This window comes from Pezoporus flaviventris, unplaced genomic scaffold, assembly GCF_033815535.1.
Source record: "Pezoporus flaviventris isolate CSIRO_AGI_PZ_B2104156 unplaced genomic scaffold, CSIRO_AGI_Pfla_v1 ptg000055l, whole genome shotgun sequence".
Taxonomy (NCBI): domain Eukaryota; kingdom Metazoa; phylum Chordata; class Aves; order Psittaciformes; family Psittacidae; genus Pezoporus; species Pezoporus flaviventris.
Genome location: NW_026892603.1, coordinates 6,846,194 through 6,866,394, shown reverse-complemented (window position 1 = coordinate 6,866,394; position 20,201 = coordinate 6,846,194). Strand labels below are relative to the sequence as shown.

At 37.4% G+C, this 20,201-nt stretch overlaps 1 protein-coding gene across 5 annotated transcripts in view; it reads left to right on the top strand.

Annotated features, from left to right (window-relative positions):
* The window catches only part of GLCCI1 (glucocorticoid induced 1), a 56,580-nt gene that overhangs the window by 29,061 nt on the left and 7,318 nt on the right, over positions 1 to 20,201 (top strand). For 3 of the 5 annotated variants that reach the window (XM_061469268.1, XM_061469271.1, XM_061469270.1), the window contains exons 4-6: positions 7,282 to 7,398; positions 10,327 to 10,479; positions 17,524 to 17,734. In XM_061469268.1, coding sequence (XP_061325252.1) covers positions 7,282 to 7,398; positions 10,327 to 10,479; positions 17,524 to 17,734 — 481 coding nt within the window. The remainder of the gene's footprint in view (positions 1 to 7,281; positions 7,399 to 10,326; positions 10,480 to 17,523; positions 17,735 to 20,201) is intronic. The other 2 variants (XM_061469269.1, XM_061469272.1) reach the window with 1 other exon arrangement.

Sequence of the window (20,201 nt, the reverse complement as noted above, 5' to 3'; positions counted from 1 at the left end):
CCGTGCTTAGTAGGATATTCAAAATTGAGAAGAAACATATAGGTTATCTGAGGAGATGTTGTTGCTGGCAATATATAAGTACTCTTCCAGACAGCCATTGATAGGAAGAACAGTTATCAAAAGGAGTGATGTAAATTTAATTACTTAAATTTTAAAATCAGATTTGATGAAATGGAATAATCTTGCATTCCAGTGGTGGCAGTAGCCTCATTTTTAAAGATGAGGACCTTGGCCAAAGAAAGGTCAATCCAACAAGGGTTGTCTGTTCCCATCTGACTGAGTACCTGTTATGAAACCCATCATACCTCATTTATTAGTATATAGGCCTTCAGTTGCCTGGATGACTTCATCTGCCACTGTGAGGAATCACTCAGAATCACAGATTAAGTGCCCAGAAATTAGTGCAGAAGGAGTTTTGTGTCTGAAAAGTTTTGGCTTAAGCATTGCCTACTAGCACAAAGGAATTGTAGCAGGGGTAGAAATAGTGCCTGTATTTCCAGGATAATGCTTGTCTGGTTTTACTGGGAGACTATCCTTCATCATCTGGCAGTTCCCTATCAAGTTCTGCAACAAGCAGCTTTTCTTCACCACGGTGCTTGTGGCTATCAGTGATAATGAAACCTTCAGCATGTGAGCAAGTCTCTACCATTGGATAACTGACCCATTGTGCTAGGCTGTCACCCTCTTTATGGACTGGCCAGAAGAGAAAGGTAAACACGTAGCCAATGGGTTTCGTGGTTCTTTTCTGACAGAATGCAGTTTTGGAAAAAATGGGGTGCGTGGAAAGGAATTGTTTCCATTCAAATTTTGCAATGGTTGTTCATCCCAAAACGTGCCTTTGTCTTCTCCAGCTTATAGTTCTTCCCCTTCCTCTTTTTTCCTTTCTTCATTTTCTCAAAACATTTTTCTTGCCTCTTCTAGTTCCTGAGGTTCATAAATAGTCCTGGTGTCATTCTGTGTGCATTATCCAGTCAGTTTCTCACCTGCCTTCCCTTACATGAGTTCCTACCCAGTTCTCTTCCAATTTAGTGTCTGTTCTGTCTCTCCATTGTTTAGCTTCTATTTCATCCCATTCTTTTTCCTTTCCTTCATCTGTAAGTCATGGTTCCAGCTCCTCTGCCTGGCTATTCAGTGCCTGTGTGGTGGGTGTTAAGAGTTTGTTCAACATCAACAGTATCTCTGCACTCTGTTTGTACCACAGTGATCGCAGTTTCTGGAAGGAGAAATTCTCTGAGGCAGTTCTATTCAAACTGTAAAGCCCACTAGGGACAGAATTACTAGCAAACATCCTGCCATGTGGAAACTGAATTTTTTTTGCTAAAGTTTCTTCAAATGTAGAGATTTTTCCAAGGAAATAGAGGGACACATTTCCAGCATAAAGGACCCCCAGACAAATGTTTGGCTTTTTCTTCCAAAGCCTTGGACAGCAGAGGTGACCAGGTAAAAAAGTTATAATAGTGTGTTTAAGCACATAAAATGGTAACAGGATTTCCCTCCCCTTTCATTTTAATGTCATTCTTAAAATAACTTTCATACTTGTACTGAAATCTCTGATGAAAGGGGGATAGAAGAGCTGAATGTTGCATGGTATCCTTCAGAGGAAATTTTACAAAGCTATAGGCGGATGAAAACAAGAGCTTAAGTAGTAGAAATAGAAGTATATCACCTCTCCTGGGTGACTGCATTTGTTATGAGTAGCATAGGTAACAGTAGTTATGCTGAGCTCAGCGTTTTGAATTGTTTTCCATAGCATTTGACAGTAAACAAGTAGAGAGCTGTTTACAGTTTCCTTGGCTTGTTTTAGCATTTTGGATTCATGTTTTCATGGTCCAGCAATTCACTGAATTATTTCTAGCATGTATTTTTTTTATCATCTTGATACTTGTAAACTAGCCAAACACTTGTATGCGTAATTTTAATTGGCTTTGATAAAGAAGATTGAATGTGCTTTGAGGTTTAAAAAACCTGTTTTTTCCTTGGTGAGGTTGAGACCTACTACAATTAATAGTACGTGTTTAATACAACTGGGAATTATTTTTAAAAGGTTTACATTTAGTAAACCTAAAAATGCATGTATAAACTTAAGATCCCAAGCAAGCAAATGCATTCTATGTATTGCCACATAAAATAAATAATTTACTTTGGGTAGCTAAAGATTGTTTTGCCCTTGGGTTGAAATAGCTGGGTGTCAGGATTGAAGCTGTCTAGCAGTGAAATAGGCAATGATTGCTTTCTTGTCATGGCTCTATTAAAAAATTTAAAACTTCCCAGCGCTCAGTATGGACTTTGTAAAGATAGAATATATCTTTTTGTCATCTAACAAAATTTACTTCTTATTTTTTAATTTATCCTGGAGGGTTCTTCTGCTCCTTATTATGAAGTCTTGAATATAACTTGTTGTAAGATAATGCCAGACAGCTTTAACATTATTTTAATAGATACATGTCTTGACTGGGAGATAAAGATTGCTATCAGTCTTTGTACTGGACACAGACCAGGTAGCGGTTTCAACCACTGGTATTTTTTTCCCCTTTCAACCTGAATTGTTAGCTTGTATTCTGTTGAATAGGACCAATTTTAGTTACAGTTCACCCTGAACTGGAAAACCCCAGGTTTTAAAACAAATAGATTTCAGTTTGTGTAGGTTTTTTTAAAAATGAGTATTTCAGTTGATTTTTCATTTCCCTTAAGCACCTCTGGAGGGTGTATCTGTTACACTTCCAGCAACCCCCTGCTGGAAGGTCCGTTTTGCTCCAACAGACTACATGAAAAGGAGAATCAAATATGAGAGCTTGCACTTTTTATGTGCTTTCATACACCAATTGAAAGATTATATTCAAAGGTTTAGGGTGAATTTCTAATGCTTGTTTTGCTCTTTTGACCTACTGTTTATTAACAACTGGTTCATGAATGAGAGATCACTCTCATTAATAAGGAGTTTGGCTTATTCAGCAGTAGGAAGTGAACATGTTGTGTAGCCTGATTTGTAAAAATAAAACCTGTTAAGTGGTAAATATTAATGAATATTTGGACAAGAATGGTGAGATGTGACATGTTCCTTCATATTAGTAATTTGAATCTACATTTCTTCAAATGAAAAGTTTTCAGGGTGCTCAGACTATTCCAGTGTTGTAAAGAACAGGGTTAATTTGCTTATTCTTCAGGTGTGTGCCATTACATTAGACTGCATGCATGTTACAATTGGTATACAGAAGATTGATATTTATTTCAAGTACACTTCTAGCTGTAAAAAAATTCAGCAAGCAAAAAATATACTTATAGGGTTCTTTCTAACTTCTTGTTTAACAATCTTTGATGGTCATTGTATAGGGGGCCTACAGGATGGACGGAGTCTTTCTGATACATCAACAACATTGCAGGGAGCAGTCACTGGAAGAGGAAAGGCTGAAATCTTCCTTAGTATTTTGAAATGTTCACAGATGTATGCTGTGTGCTCCTGCTGTCATATGGTCACATGAGAGTACTTGCCAAATGTGAATAAAAAAATACACTTTTGAAACTTACTACCATACATGTTTATGCCTTTCAGTATAACATAATAATTTTAAATAATTGTATCTGAATGTTGGAAGTAGGGTTCGAACTATATTTATTCCTTGATGAATTCCTTGATTTGCCCCCCCTCCCCTTTTTTTTTTCCTTTTGTTAGCTGTATCCTCTAAGAAAATACTTGTATGAGAACTTTCAGCTCACCTTAAAGCTAGGTTACATGGGGAAAACATTTGAATTGGTGTACTAAAATAGTTGGCACATTTTACGTACCTCAATGCACATATGTTCAAGGCTAAGGGTTTAATGTCTTCAACAACTGGATGCTTTAAAGGCTACCCATTTGATCTTTTTCTGATGATTTACATGTGTCCCTTAGTATGACTGTATGCCTCAGTCACCTTCATGCTCAGTACCTGTGTGAGGGAAATGGTGTCCCAAACCCTTTATGTTCTTAGCTGCCCTGTTAAAATTGAGTTTTGTTACTGCACTTTTTTCTTTTCCTCCCAGCATAGCACATACTTTCTTTTCTGCATCATCTTCCTAACTGAAATATCTGTATTCCTGCCCTGGATGGAGTTCAGTGTCAGAGTGTATCTACACCATTGTAATGGCTGGATCTTCCAGTAGATGTTTTCCTGATACCACTCACTTGGCACCATTTTCTTTGGACAGCAAATTCTCTGTCTCCTATTAGTTGTATCATTTGAGTGCCCAAGAGGGAAGCTGCTTCTTTGAGATACTTTTTAAAACAGGTGCCATCAAGGCATATATTATAGACTTCTTCCTCACTATGCAAGTTATATCTGTTTTTCTAGGATTAGTGTACCTCATACCTGTCTGCAGCTCATTTTGGTTATGTTTCATGCTTAGATTGTGCTTCTCTGCTGCTTAGGAAGAAGATGAACTTCTAGGAAGTTAGCACAACTACCTCTTCCTGTCAGTAGTAATGGCTTTCTTTGAGTTTGAGGTGGAAAATACTTGGCAATAAAAACTAACCTTATAGAGGAAAAAACACTGTTTGGGTTTCAGGATTAGCTTTAGTAAGTGGCAAATTTACTATGGACTCTCCTTGGTGAAGAGATGGAGAATCGTTTAATTTGACGGATTGATCTGCTCTTGTACTCGGTGTCAGTGCCTGCTTAGTGTGGCTGCTCTGAAGCTGGGTTATCTGTGCTGGGAAGCCTCTGTCCTCCATGTATGGAGGATGGATAAGAAATAGCAGATTCAGTTTTAATATGGCCATCCTTAATTTCTCTTTGGTTTTGGTTTGTTTTTTGGTTTTGGGTTTTGTTTTTCTGATAATATCTGCCACATTATGGAAAGCTAGGGTCCTTCAAATTCATGGCCGAGGACAGGTAATCTGAGAAGGCCTTACTTGCATTGCATGTTTGCCTTAAGTGATCACATCAGTTCCAGATAGAGAGATGAAAACTTGAAGAATCTGTTTCTCCCCAGTGACCCCAGAAGCCTTTTATTTCTGTTACTGTTAAGAACCTACTGACTGCCAAAATACACATACTCTTGAGGTAGCCGAGAGAACCTCAGATTCCAGGGCCTTATGATTCCTTTCAGGATATCAGAACTCCAAGGTTTTAGTCAGCCTAGAGACATACCAGCCTATCAACGCTCTCCCATTTAATGCTTTCACTGTCCAGATTTTACAGTGAGAGGCTATGTTCTCAAAGATTTGCAGGCTGTTTACAACAGAAATCAGCGAGCCAGATCTCGGGGGTGGAATTGTAGAGATCTTTTTTATAGCATGCTCCTGAGGAAAGCTCAGAAAGCCAGATTTCATTTAAATAAAAAAATCCAAACCCAACAACTTTTTAACTAGAAAGAAGCACACAGCATCAGGGAGAGACAGCAGAAGTGAAAGATACATATACAGCACTCTCCCTACTTTCTGATTATTCTTGTGGCAGCCATCTCAGTCCACAGCTCTTTTGTTCTGGGCCTCATTTTTCTCTTCTGTTTTTAAGGTTTTTTTAAAAGGGGAAGATGAAGATTGTTTCCCTGTTCTCCCTATTCTCCAACACTCTGATATAAGACACAAATCTTAGATGGATGTAACCAGACTGGTTACCTGCTGGCTTTTTCATCTCCCTATGGAGCTGGGCTTCCTAATTGCCAGTATTCCTACAGGGAGGATGAGGAAGTTCCAGACAAATTTTATATATATATATCTATATATATATATAGATATATATAGATATAGATATAGATATATAGATATATTTATTTTTTTTTTTCAGGGATGAGCTATTTCTTCAGACTCCTTCAGGGTTTCTTCCAATATGGTGCCTGAGTTGCACCTTTCAATAAGAGATTAGTCTAAAAAAAACAGATTTAGTTTAGCTTGTCTGTGTTAGAAACTCAGTCCTATTAGGGTTCTGTCTTTTTTGATATATTCCAGGGCCCTCTTGGAAGTCTGAAGTGTTTATCTGTTGCTGAAAAATCAAAGTATTCAGCCATTTCTGAGTAGCAGTTCTCTGAATATGGGTAACAAGCTGTGCAAGATTTGATGTGAAGCCTTAAAGGTGATCCTTCTTTTATGAGTGATACCAGAAACATCACAAAGAAAAGTCCACAGTCTGGAGTAAAGCTCCATCCAAACCTCTTCACCAAGCACTGTCATCTCTGATGCTATGAAGAGTGATGTGAATTGATTCTCTATCACAGAGTTGCTTTACAAGAGCATTGGTGTGATATATTTAACTACTTAAGAGTTAACCGCAGAGTGTATGTACTTGTAAGGTGTCACTCAGAAGGAGAGCTTACTTTCTAGGTGATTAAGTTCTTTGAAATAAGAATTCCATGCACATCCACTTCTCCTTACTTGCCCTTCAGGTTTTTAAAAAACTGTATTTCTGGCTGAGTTAGAAATGAAATGGGGCCATGCATGCTTTGCCTTGCATGCCAGTGTGCGGAGCATATGGGAGAGTGGGACTTGAGCCCAGAGGAAAAAATTATCCAGTCTTAAAGAAGTGTCTGTACCTGTTGTGTGAATTTGCACAGTCTAAACTTCTGAGGCAATGCTCATAGAGGTAAATACTCTTTTTCATGTAGATATTATCCAGGAGGAATAAATAAGTGGATGAATCCCGAAATGAAATACTTTGGTTTCTTGTTAAGGGGCAGGTCAAATGGATAATGGCTTTAGTTGCATTTGACATTTAAAATACGTAACTTTGGATTAGACTTCTTTGCAGCAGACAGCAGAAAAGAAAATTCTGCCTGCCTGAAGGAATCTGTGATAGTTTAGCCTGCAGGGAAATGCTATTAAATGAATTAAATAAGTTCTCCAAGATGAGCAGTGCATATTTGTTGCCAGTTGTTTGTGAAGGCTCTTTGCTTCTATGATGAATTATCATTGGGAAACTTCTGTTTGGTTTAAGGTTAAATAAATTAAACTGTAGGCTTCCTAGTCCCCTGTTTACACCAGTTATAGGCCAGAAACTGCTACAGATTGTCATTCTGACTACTTTTGTTTGCATCAGTTATTACAGTGCTTGTTTGTAAATGAGGAAGTTCAGTGATTAAACTGAGCTTGCTGTCACATTCAGGCTGGTGAATAGGGCATATACTTTGGAGAAAGTATCTAATAAGCAGAAGAAGCTTTAATGCTCATGTTTCAAGGGAGGGCAATCACATATGTATTTAAAATCCCCCAAAGAGGACTTAAAATGTCTGTGATTTGCTTTATATGTGATGATTTGAACAGTTATCCATTCGATAACTTACTGTCACTTCACCTGAACTTCTTTCCAGCAGATTGCCAAACTGAGGCAGCAGCTTCAGCGCAGTAAGCAGAGTAGTCGTCACAGTAAAGAGAAAGAACGTCAGTCACCTCTCCATGGCAACCATATAGCAATCAGTCAGACTCAGGTAAGTAGATAGTTCCTTGTATTAATAGCCTCCTACCTTATCAGGGTTGGGTGAATAGAGTGCTATTTCTTCCTGTCTTCTGTTTGTTTTCTGATGTGGTACACTGAAATGTTTAATAACCCAATACCATTGCATCTTCACTGAAATGTATCTGATAGTCATCATATAATAAAAGAAAGAAGGGTTATATCAGGGTATGGCAAGATAGCAACTAAAATATATTAAGATGCTGTAAAAGCACTTATAAGGCTGCATTTCCAGGAATACATGCTTGCTTCCAAGTCTAATTTTTGTGGTGTGCTTTCGGAAGTGTCTGCTTCTCTGGAAGGTCTTTGCTTATCAGTTCTGCAACCCAGTTTCATCTGAGCTAGTTGGAAAAAAAAAAAAAAAGATAAAGAAAAAGAAGTACCAAGGATTGGCAAGCCAACAATTGATCGGTCTTTGAGCAGCAAGCAGAACACTAACGGTCTTGTTACGAACAGACTTGTAATTCACCTCACCATGTATTTATCAGTAAAAGACAACAGCGCTCTATCACCAGATATATGAAGGAAAAATCTCATTTCAGTGTCCCACTTTAAGAATTTTTTCTGATACTTTGCTTATTGTTCAGTTCCTGGCCAGAGAGGCAATTTCTGCATGACATCGAGGAAAACAGTATTGTGGTGTTTACTTTCTAAAAAAATGCAGTAATTCACCTTGAATTTAAACTCAGCTGAAACCAATGCTTGTCACAGTACCCCATCCCTAGTGACTGGTGACTAGAGGAGCTATCAGACTACAGGATAGAAGTCTTTTTCTTCATGGTTTTGTTTAGGAATAACCTCTTGGTTGTTACGGTAGTCCAGAATCATCGTCAATGCAGACTCTTTTCTTCTAGCATAAGAGTTTGTGGTTATTATAGTACAGTTGTTACAGGATATTTTGAGAGGTTTCTAGGATATTAAGTGGAAAAATTGCTATCATCACCAGCCTGTTCTTGTTCCAGACAGACTTACTGTAAAACCTCCATCAGACATAAGCTTTAGAATGCAAAATGTGTCCAGATTATGTTGATGACCATTCTCATGTTCTGTACCTATGGACATTGTGATGTCAAGACTTCTCTCCAGCCATCAGTCTGTGGGTTTCATATCTTCCTCTCTGAAAGGTTAAGATAAGGCTCCTAGTGTGTCAGCTTCTGTTTTCTGCTGTCTTATTGCTTACCCATTTTTCAAAGTGATGTGTGAGTTTAGGCAAATTTTAATACAGCTGGGAATTTTAACACAGGCTTGACTAAGACAATTTTTGTTTTCAGGTCATTTTTGTTATAAAAATTTGCCTGTGCTCTGAATATATCAGTATTCCTGTAATTATAAAGATGCTGACACATATGAAGAATGGCTTTGGACAAATTACCTGGCCAAATTATCTGACCATGAAGCAGATTCTCGGCAGGCTGCAATGGAGGGTGTCCCATGTAGTGTCTGCTCTAGCCATTACTAAGTGCCAGTGAAACCGAAACCCAGTTGCAAGTTCTAAAGCCCAGGCAAGGTTCAGGCAATGACTTTGTGAACCTTAAGCCACTTGTAGAAAGCAGTTAATCATGTCTCATTTGACAGTGCAGACATTTGAGTCCTGATTAAATTTCACCTACAGTGGATCCTTAGCTCGGACCCCATGTTACTAACAGGCCACTATTTGAACTCCTGAAACGTTGATTCTGTCATTGTATTTCCTGACTGCCTTTTTAAAATAGCTAGTGTTTTAGAAAGAAGAAGTTGAGCTGTGATAACTGATCCTTTATGTTCCTTCTGTTTGGATAAAATCTCATGATTAAAGCCTAGTCTCGTGTTGAAGGCATACAGGAAATTGGTATTATTCCTGAAACTTTTATGCCTCTATAACAAAGGATCCCAGTACCTTTTGCAAAGAAATGGGTTTTGCTTTCCATATCTAAGTAACCTGTTGCACATACCACTATGTATAGTCACAGTAAAAACAGTTTTTGAGGCAGACCGAAAGCCACCTAGGATATATGCTTTGAAGGAACATTCTTTAGTACTTGGAGCTCACTCTGTTATGGCTTGTGTTCTCTGACAAGGCTCATGAAGTTTTCGGTTCTGACACCATTGTGGGAAGCCGTTGTACAGGCAGCGTGTTTTGTCAGTCAGAGAATGCCTCTACACAAGTGACGTGCACCTTTGGAGCTGCAGGACAAGCATGCGTTGGCAAGTGAACACTGTTCATGGTTGTCAGTGTAGGTACATCTGTGCTATGTTGCTGCTGCCAAGGTAAAGCTTTTGAGGTTGGCTGTGCAAGATGCACATGAACTCTTGTGCATGGGTCCTGTTGGTAACAGAGCCCCACTCCAACAGTTTTTTTTTCTGAAACCATATTTGTATTAATTTATGTTTGATTCTTAAAGTGATATCTTTAGAGGTCTTTGACTTAAAGTTCTGAAAAGCCAGAAGCTAATGAAATTAAAGGTTCTGAATGACTCCTTTATTTTTCGTTCACTAAAGCCAACCAAAAGAGAATAAAAGTGCATTAAGTGAATATTTCAGCTGAGTGATTAAGCATTAGGAATGTTTTCGAAATCCAAACCCTTTGGATCCCTGTTAAACCATCAGTGCCCTGTGTGTTCCCCATCCCCCTTATGCAAATTCTGTAGTCTGTTCATCTGGAAAGTACATATGGCTGCCTACTTACTGGTAAGTGAAGTACTAGACTGCTTTTATTCTAGGACACTTCTTTGAGTTAAGTAGAAGTGATTTTAGTGGCTTTTGGTTTATGCAAGCATTTCTTTTCATTTAAATTTGCCAAGTAAAAATGGTCACCTAGAAGGCAAAATTAATGCACAACTTCTTAGGGTTTTTGGTACACGTCTTAGACTTTTGTCTTTATTCCATTTTCCAACTTCAAATTGTATTTCTCTTTACCTTCTAGGCTTCTATTTCCAGATCAGTCCCTATGCCACTGTCAAACATTTCAGTGCCAAAATCAACTGTTTCACGTGTGCCGTGTAATGTAGAAGGAATAAGCCCTGAATTGGAAAAAGTATTCATTAAGGAAAACAGCGGAAAAGAAGAAGTATCAAAGGTAAGCTTATATTAACATGTTTATAGTTGTTTTCCCTTCGTAATCTATAAACACGGGAAACCTTCCTTGTGGCTGAAATTAAAAATCATTTTCTTCAAAGAACTGTTTGAAAATTTTGTTTGTGTTTTAGGGTGGTGTTTGGATTTTTTTGTTGTTGTTTTTATTGCTTTCTTTTTCATTTTTAAAGGGCTTCTGGCCAAACATACTTTGTTTCGAATGCCCTTTTTGCGGCAAACTTGAAAGTTTTTGGATGAAAAGTAAGTGAAAATTTAGATTCTTCAGGCCACAGTAGTAAGTAATTAGAGACCAGGAGATTAATTTATTTGCCTTGTTTTGCATTCTTTTTCTTAGGCAATATTTAAATTTCCGGTGCTATGCTCTGCTTTTTGGTTTTAATGTTTTTCTTCCATAAACTGAATGTGGACCATTTTACTTCCATGAAACCACTGTGGTATGTCATGGGAGATCTCCATGTGGGAAATGCTGATAGAAGAGCAGGCTTTGCTTATGTGGGAGAACTGGAGCATTGGAATTGTCGTTGAGGAGCACTGGGGTGCTTAGATGACACTTAAAATGGGAAATACTTGGTTTACAGCTACTGTTCCCAAAATAGCCAATAAAATTTTCTGCTGTGGAATAAGCTACCATTTCTTCTAATGTTCTCTAAGATGTAGGTTCTTTTCGTGTGAACGGTCATGCAATAGCAATTCAATGTATAAGCCAAGCTGTAAAACTTCAGTCGGAGATTTAAGGTTCCAAAAACTGGTATTTGTAGTTCTTCATTTCAGCAGTAAACTTTAAAAGTTTTAGAATAGTCTTGGCTTCTCCAGAGACTTAGTTGTGTGGACAAAGCCGTCTTAAGAATTAAATACTGTAGTAGTAGAAGTTGTATGCTAAGTTTGCTTTGCTAAGGCTGGCTCATCCCTTCAGGAAGGGGTGTGTGTTGTAACAGGGGACTAAGGAAAAAAAACAAACACAGAAACCCAAAGAGAAACCCCAAATCAATAAACCTTGTTGGACCATGTCCAAAAGAGTATAAAAAGGTATGTATTTCAGTGCCTCCATTGATGTTGCTTCGGCTAGAATTGTACTGTCCTACAGTCAGAGGACATTTCATTTATTATCAGACAAATTATCTTCGTAAATGTTGTCCTTGGGCTCTAACAGCTTATTGCTTGGGATGCAGTCTCCTAAATTACTGAATGTACTGGCTGTGATCCAGCAAAACAGTTAAGCACATACTTAAGTGCATTGTTGGACTGGGGCCAGAGGTGCTCAGCAGTTTATGCAACCAAGGCAATAGTGTACCCTTCCTCCAAACATCTAGCTGGGGGAAGTCTTCAAACACAAAAGAAAGTCATAAATTAGACATTCCTCTTGAAGTCAAGTCCATCTTTGTGGGTAGAGGGTTGTTTCCTGCTATGTAACTGTTGATTTCTGTGAAGTCTAGTCCAGTGGGACCTAAAGTGAGAATCCTAGCACTGTCTTTGAGCTTACTAGATCTCATAGCTTGCTTACAGAAGATCATAACAAGAGTAATTTACTCAATCTTACAGCTAGTGAACTTTCTCCCGGTACAATAATTTAGCTTCTTTTTAGCCTGGAGGAGTTGGAGAAGCTAGGTTAAAGGTTAGGAGTTACTGAACAAAAGGTCAACCATAGGAAACCAAACTTCATAAATTTTATTTCTGCCATTCTTTCTTGCTGTATTTTTAGAAAGAATTTTAAAATAGCAGTCAAAGGTAGTTGGTTGCTGTGGGTGATGTGTGAAGGATAAATTATTCTAAAGACTTGGTTATAAGATTAGGGTGTATCTAAATTTTCAGGTGGTTTCTTTTAACAGGTTTCCGCATTTACTTCACAGTTTTAACAGTGCATGTTCAAACCTTCATTTTCATGTGATCCATCCAGCTGCATAAAACACTTTATGCACTATTGGGCATCTGTATTCGTTTACCAGGGAAGGTTTGGGGAATAACATACAGCCTACTAAACACATGGAGAAGGAATATTACCTGTATTTTGGGTACAGCTCACTACCTAATTTTTTATTTTTTTCTTCAAATGTGGGCACTATTCCAGTAGCATTCTGATTCCTTCCATTTCATTTCAATAACCATGTTTGCGCTGTCCAAAGTAAAATAAAATGCATTTTAGTTCAGTTAACTTTTAAGAATTTTAGCCTAGTGTTCCTAAATTTTTCCTATTAGTCTCTCATCTCTTCAGTATAAACTTGTGATTTTAATTTATTCTTTTTTTTTACCTGCTTCTTAGTTCATACGTTAAAATAGGACTAGATATAGAGGACAAAAATAAGATTAAGGTTAAGTTTTATGGATAGATTTATGAATAATACCTGAATTGCTTTTTTTAATTTAGCTCCCAGTTAAAAGGGGTAACCACTGATACTTTCTTGCCAGTTTCATACTTCATTGCCTAGTCTTCAGATACACAAACCAGTTTAGTTTAGTTTGTAGACTTGTTTTTGGTTTTGTAGGGTATGATGTTACATACTTACTGCTTTTCTTTTTGCTGACTTGAACTTTTGTAATCCTACTTTAAAAATGTATAAATTGATTTACAATGTCTCTTCTGACTTCGTTTGTTTTGTTGGGTTTTTTAACACTGTTTTTTTCTTAATATTTTAATGATAACTAATTGTACTTTTACAACTTCTATAAAAGGAAGAATAATCATTTAGACATTAGTCTTATTTTTGTGTTTCATAAAGATAGTTGATGATACAGTAATGTCATTATGTCATTACCTTTTAATAATTGACCATAACGTTTAGAGGCATTGCATTGTCAGTGGTCAAAATATGTAAAATATTTAATTCTTTTCAGTTTAGCCATGTATACGTGTAATTTTTCAGATCATTCATCTTGCTTAGTTAGCTGCAGGTGTTCTTCTTTTTTCTTTCTTTCGTAAACTGAGGTAAAGTTGGCTGGTTTGAGTCACTTCTCAATCACCTCTTTCTCCTCAGGTTTATTAATAAACTTTAAATTCATTTTCTAATGCATTTATTCAGAGATCCTGGATATATTTTTCCTTCCTGTTTTATAGCTTGTTAACCAGCCTTCCAGGAAATTGTGATGGCATGTCTGTGTTCCCACCTTGTAAGAGGCATGCCTCCCAACTTGTAAGAGGCAATCCGCTTTTTGTGAAGTACTGGCAGGCTTTTGTTCTTTGTCTCCTTGTGACTCCACAATGCAAACGTTGAAGACTTGGGTACAATAAGGTGATGGACTTACTGTAGGGAGTGGGGGTAAGAGGTGTTCCCTCTTACAGAATGTATTGCAAAATAATGAAAAACGCCCCTTAGCAGGACGCAGACAAGTTCATGCATCTTCTATTCAGAAAAAATCCCCAACCATCACCAGAACTGCCTTTCAAGTGTACTGAAGTAATTAGAAATGAAGCAGTTTTGATGGACTATCATGCAGTATAAGTAAAAAGATAAATGTGTTTGATTTCCAATGCTGCTAGAAATAGCAAGGTGGTTTTATGTACCTGTCAGAAAACTTAATCCTGTAATAAAGGACTTTTTCTAATTTGTACAGATGGAGAGGATCCTCACATCTTCATATTCTTCATCTGAAAAGTCTGTTTTTTCCCAAATGTTCCTTCCCACGATACATTATGGTTTTTTGCACTTGCACCTTATCTAATGCATTGATGACTTCATTGATGCTGGAAGGAAGAAGCGGTTTCATATATCTGCCTTTGTGTTCCAGAGAACAGTTTTCAAATCAAAAGCATCGAACGCTTTGCTCTCAAGAAATTGTCTCCCAAGTAGACAGAAGGCTTGTTAAGAACAGATTATTTTTAAGGCTCCCATTGGTACATTATATCATAGCAGCATTCTTGATGCTACTAAGTAAGGGTGTTCTTGGGTTTTTTCCATTAGAAAGATCGATACTGAAAACAAAGTGGTGAATTTTAACAGTGTATTGAGAAATGCATGCTCTTGTCAAATTGAGCATTTCAATACCTTTGCAGGGAGATGATGGTAGTATGCAACTGTGTCCTAGAACATACTGTCCCACAGGGGTTGGCAGGTTTCTTGTCAGAATGCATTTGGCATAAGTATAATATATGACTGGACACTCTTGTAAAGAAACCCCAAAACCCAGCCTATAGAACACAGTAATTTCTAGTTGGTTTACATGCATTGAGCATTATGGAAACTAATAGCAGCTGTGCCAAATTAGTTGCCCTATTTCTTATGTTGTAAGGTTATGAGGATTTTGGTTTTTAGAATAGCTGAGACATGACTCATGGTAAGTAACTCCTAAAGTATGTTTTTATGTTGATCAGGTTTAATACATAAAGTTTTTAAGAAGTAGAATACTTCTAATTGGTATTTTTCATAAAGATTTTGTACTTCTCAAAACTTGGATTTGATATTAAGGAAAAGATACGTACAGAAGCACAGTAATCTGAATTAGTTGGTATTTTCTATGCCTTAAAAGTTACTTAACTTGGAAAAAGTGATAAATATTTAGCTTTTTCTGCTTGTATATATATTTAGAGGCATGTCTAAAAACATGGATGACTTTTTTGTACCTCGCATTTTAATTCAGCAGAGATTGAAATATGTTATTTGGGATATACTTCCTGACTGTAGACTGTTGTTCCTCTGGGTGTGGAAGAACATCTTTGTTATCCTGAAGTCTTTAATTATGTGATCCACTTACTGTTTTTTTCTCTCCCTGGAATCTTTGCTTTACCTGTTATATAGAGCATAGCATATGCACTTAATGAGCAGCTGTTAGAATTATAGAATAGTTAGGGCTGGAAAGGACCTTAAAATCATCTAGTTCCAACCCCACTGCCATGGGCAGGGACCTCTCCCGCTAGACCATGCCACCCCAGCCTTGAACGCTGCCAGGGATGGAGCATTCACAACTTCCCTGGGCAACCCATTCCAGTGCCTCACCACCCTAACAGGAAACAATTTCTTCCTTATATCCAGTCTAAACTTCCCCTGTTTAAGTTTGAGCCCGTTACCCCTTGTCCTGTCACTACAGTCCCTAATGAAGAGTCCCTCCCCAGCATCCCTATAGGCCCCCCCTTCAGATACTGGAAGGTTGCTATGAGGTCTCCATGTGGTGTTTTTGTTTACTCCTCATTAGATATGTGTCCTAATGCCCACTTTGAAGTCAGAAATCTGAATTTCTTCCTGGGTTTTTGCTTCTGTATTATAGGAGAGTATCTGAAATTTTGTTCTCTTTTTATCACACCTGTGTAAGAAGAAAGATGGTATTATCTGCACTTTATGGATGGAGAGACACAAATCCATCAGGCTCAATAAATGTGATTCTTTCGTAACCCAGGAAACTGGATGCCATTTTAGGAATTTAAAGTGCAGCTCCCATATTCTCCTTCTGCATCTTTGAATGCTGAAGACTTTTGCAACATCAGTCCTATATAGACTGGTCATCGAGAAAAAATACCATAGAAGAGAGAGCTTGGTTCAGATGGCTTCTTGGCACTTCATAGAATTTTGGTGGCAGAGACAGAAATGAAAACACTGTTCTGCATGGCAGTTACTTTTTTGGTTACATTAATTATGATAGTGTTTTCTTTCTACAACTTCAGTCTTGGTTTTACATCTCCTGTCTCTGTGTAACAAATGATATAATGCTTCAGGTCTATCTTGTGCATTGAATAAGTCATGATGAGAATAGCAACACGTAGTCATGTTGTAACGCATATGCAGTGTCAATTGAGCTGTTGGAACACACCACACAGACTTTTCCAGCATTTGATGTAGCAACTGTAATGTTCTCTTTATAGTTTGCTTCTTTGCTCTTAATTGAAATGTGAAATGGTATTAACTGGAAGGATCAGAAGAAGTAAAGGATCTTCCTGCCTCTTTGTCTGCCTCTTTGTATGTGGTGGTTTTCTGGATAGACTGTTGCTAAAAAGAGGAGAATGCAATGCTAGGCAAATAGGTTTCATGCCCTCATCATTTTCAAAAGTGTTGAATTTTAGTCTCTGGAACAAGTCGATATAGTTTTAGAATATATGGGAAGAGAAAAGCAATAAAATTCAAATATTCACTTGAAGCGAGAAGGAAAAAGGTGTTGCTTTTCTGTAGATAGAGCATTTAAGCTGTTCTCTGTGGCTTGGATACAATCCTCACTGAACTGGGGGGAGAAAAATTGTATTTAAATCTCACAGGCATTTTTTTCCGCTTCACTTTTAAACAAAACTGTAATTCTCATTTGATTTCTTACATTTAAAGCAGCACTGTCTTTATGAAAAACTACTTTTCTACTGGGAAGGACAGGTAGAGCATGCCAGTCTATTACTGTGAAGATGTCTACACAGTGTATTGGGGAATGGGATGTAAGATCACTCTGGCCATTGCCAACTAGGCCAGTATGAGCAGGCAGTGCTTTAGCCTTGGTTCAGGACAAAGCTTGTGGGCCTTGTGTGAGCCTGTGCTTCATCTACTTAGTTGCCATTTTGTCAGAGGTCACCTCCAGAAGTGAAGAATGGAATGTAGAGGTGTGCTAGAGAATTACAACTTACTAGCAAAATTTGGATAATTTCATTTATAATTGTAATTGTTGGTTGTTACAGCAATAGTGTGCCATTGCATTTGACATTTTTTCCTTTTATCCAAATGTGATCTTTGTCAGGGTATTTGTTTTTCTTTCAGAGTAAGAGTGACCTTTGTTGAAAATTACATTACAAAGTATAGAGATTGATTTACTGGGGAGGTTTGCTTTTTAAAACTAATATAAAAGCATACTGCTAGCATATGTTGAAGTGCATTCTGTTGTTAACTTTCCATTAAGAGTATATAGTTAGCTTGGAACATCTGCACATTGTCCCAGCATTCAGTGTAATTAATCTATGATGTGCCCATTGTACATTGCATTATTTTCTTGTGTAAAAGTTATTTAAAAAATGGCTTGTTTGCTGTTCTTGAGACCTTGCCACATTACTTCAGTTATGAGTGCTACAGGCTCACATTGCTTAGTAGTTTGATATTTTCTCTGTAACCTGAGTTGCTTGTTTCTCTTGCAGCCTTTGGATATCCCTGATGGTCGAAGGGCCCCATTACCTGCTCACTATCGTAGTAGTAGTACACGAAGCATTGACACTCAGACTCCATCTGTCCAGGAGCGCAGCAGCAGCTGCAGCAGTCATTCACCATGTGTCTCTCCCTTTTGCCCTCCTGAATCTCAGGATGGGAGTCCTTGCTCAACAGAAGATATACTCTATGATCGTGATAAAGGTGAGAGTAGAATGACCTGCCTTTACCTATGGGAGGCATGTGCTGTCCTGCTTTTACAACTACCTTCATTTTATTCATTACATCAGTTTTTGTTTTTGTTTGATGGTTCTGGAGGGATTGAGGATTTATCTTAAAATTGGTTTTGTTTGTTTACATATCTTTTTCCCTCTTGTTTGTGAAACTTCACAAACATCTTCCATAAATACGTCAGAGGAGCACAGCAAACAGTCTTAACTATTTATGAAGATTCTAATGTGAAGAATTCAGATTGTAACATGTTTATGTTTAAAAAAAGGTTTCAAGAAGGCTTGTGGTAGACTGTATGTATTCATCATGGGTGAGTTACTTGCTGATCAACATGGTGATGAAGTAATTTTTGGACTGCTTTTTAAAGTACTCTGCTTCTGAACACTTGCGTTCCACTTGAAGCTATTTGGTGAGGTGCTCAGATATGAGCTTGGACAGTCTGATGGGGAGTAATTACTTGTCTGTGTATGTTGCATAACAACCCAAAATTTCTTAATAATTTATGTGTTTATATGTCAATATCTTGTGCTTTTTTTTTTTTTTTTCCAAAGTCTGTAAAATGTCGTTTGGTTTTGTAGAGGGAGTAAACTGGGGCTTACATGTTCTGACACAACATGTAGTATGAAAATACAGGCACCAGTGTAAGAAGACTTGATTTTTTGGACAACTGTTAGCTAATGAAATGATCCTTGAGCTTCTTGACAGCTAGTTGGAAACACCGGCTTTAGTTTGGAGGGATACAGGATTTGTGTAAAACATGCAAGCTAAGAGTAGTTAAGTTTCACAGAGAAAACAGGATTTTAAAATTTAATTTAGATTTACAAATGAGCTAAAGACAGCACTATATTGAGGTTGTAAGTAAGGTTAAGCTTTTGCTGCAAGTATTGTCAGTTTAATAATTCTTAAAGTAACTTGGGAATAAGATTGGGAGCATCAGGAGAAGTACTTGGTTTCTGAAAAGTATTGCTTTCCCATCTTGGATTTGAAAGAAAGTAGTGGAAAACAAATCCACCTGCCCAAGTCCTGGATTGTGGGTGGCTTGTGTAAGTTAACCACTTCAAAGCAAAGTCGTAGCTCAACATGATAGTTGGCCAAGCTCCAAAAATAACAAAGGTATCAGCTCCTTCCAGACTTCTCTTTCTTATGGTATGCATGTGAACTGTAGTGTGTTGTCAAGACTGAATCACTATAGAGATATCCACTAAGGTGTTAGCATACAAGGAAACGTCTAGACAGGTTAATTTGTTCATATTTGTCCTGATAACAAGTATAAGTTAAAAAGCAAGGAAATGAAAAGAACAATTCCTTGTGCAGTTAGCACTCAGTTATCATAGTAATTGGAATTTTCAGTTGTACTTTATTGGCAGTAGTGTATCTAACCTTCTTAATGCTTTTCAATGGTTATAATCTCCTGTCTTGGATTTTTTGAACAGCTAATTGGAATAAAATTTACTGCTGAACTTCACAATGAATAGATATTTATTTGTGGATTTTGGCTTTAGAACTGGCTTTAATGCTAGGTTTGTATCAAAAGCCTGCTTTAATCATAGCATATAGGTGATGGTGATAAACAGCCAGCTTTGTAAAGTTAAAATAATTGCATTTCTAAATTAGTTTAAGGTAGTTCATACTGTGCTTATGAAAAAGCTTGAAATGTTTATCACAACTTTGTTCTTTAAGGACAAGATAGAAAAATATGTAGTTGTTTCTAAGAGAAAGTAATTTCTTCAGAGGTTATAAAAACGTAATCAGAAAGGCGCCTTTTGCTCTCAGATCATTAAGATCCCACAGGCCAATTGTTCTGAATATTATCTTATTAAATATGTTAAATATTTAATAAGTTAAATATGAGGGATATAGGTAGAAATTACAAGGGAATAGCAAGCTTTGAGAGCTTATTAACATCTGTTGTCAATGTTAACTGCTTTATGAAACAAAACTCAATATTTTTCACACCTTCATTTTAAAGGTCTTTGTGATGCTAGAATAAAACTTGTGAGTTTGCTGTCAGGCCTGTTAAGTTTTGAAAAACTCGTTGTATAACCAAACACAGACACTTTAAACCAAAGATATTTTTCTGATACTTTTCTCAAGTTGAGGTTTTATTTCCTCTCTGTGGGAATAACTTGGCTTTAGCATTTAAAAAATATAATTATCAGCTTTATGAATGCTCCTGAGTGTGTTGCTGAATAGGAAGGGGAGGTTCGTAACTTCAGTGAGACACATGAGCAGTGAGAGGAGCCAGCACTCCGTACAGGCACAGCACTGCTTTACATTTCTAAAGCATCTTCTATTTATTGTGCAAAGCTCTGCTTTGGCCTGAGGCCCTAGCAGCTGCTCTTTGGACTGTATCAGCTCTTTGGTTTACCTTTTCTGTGAGAAGCTTCTAAACCTTTTGAATGTTTCAAAAAAAAGTGAAAACTAAATTTCAGAAAAGGCC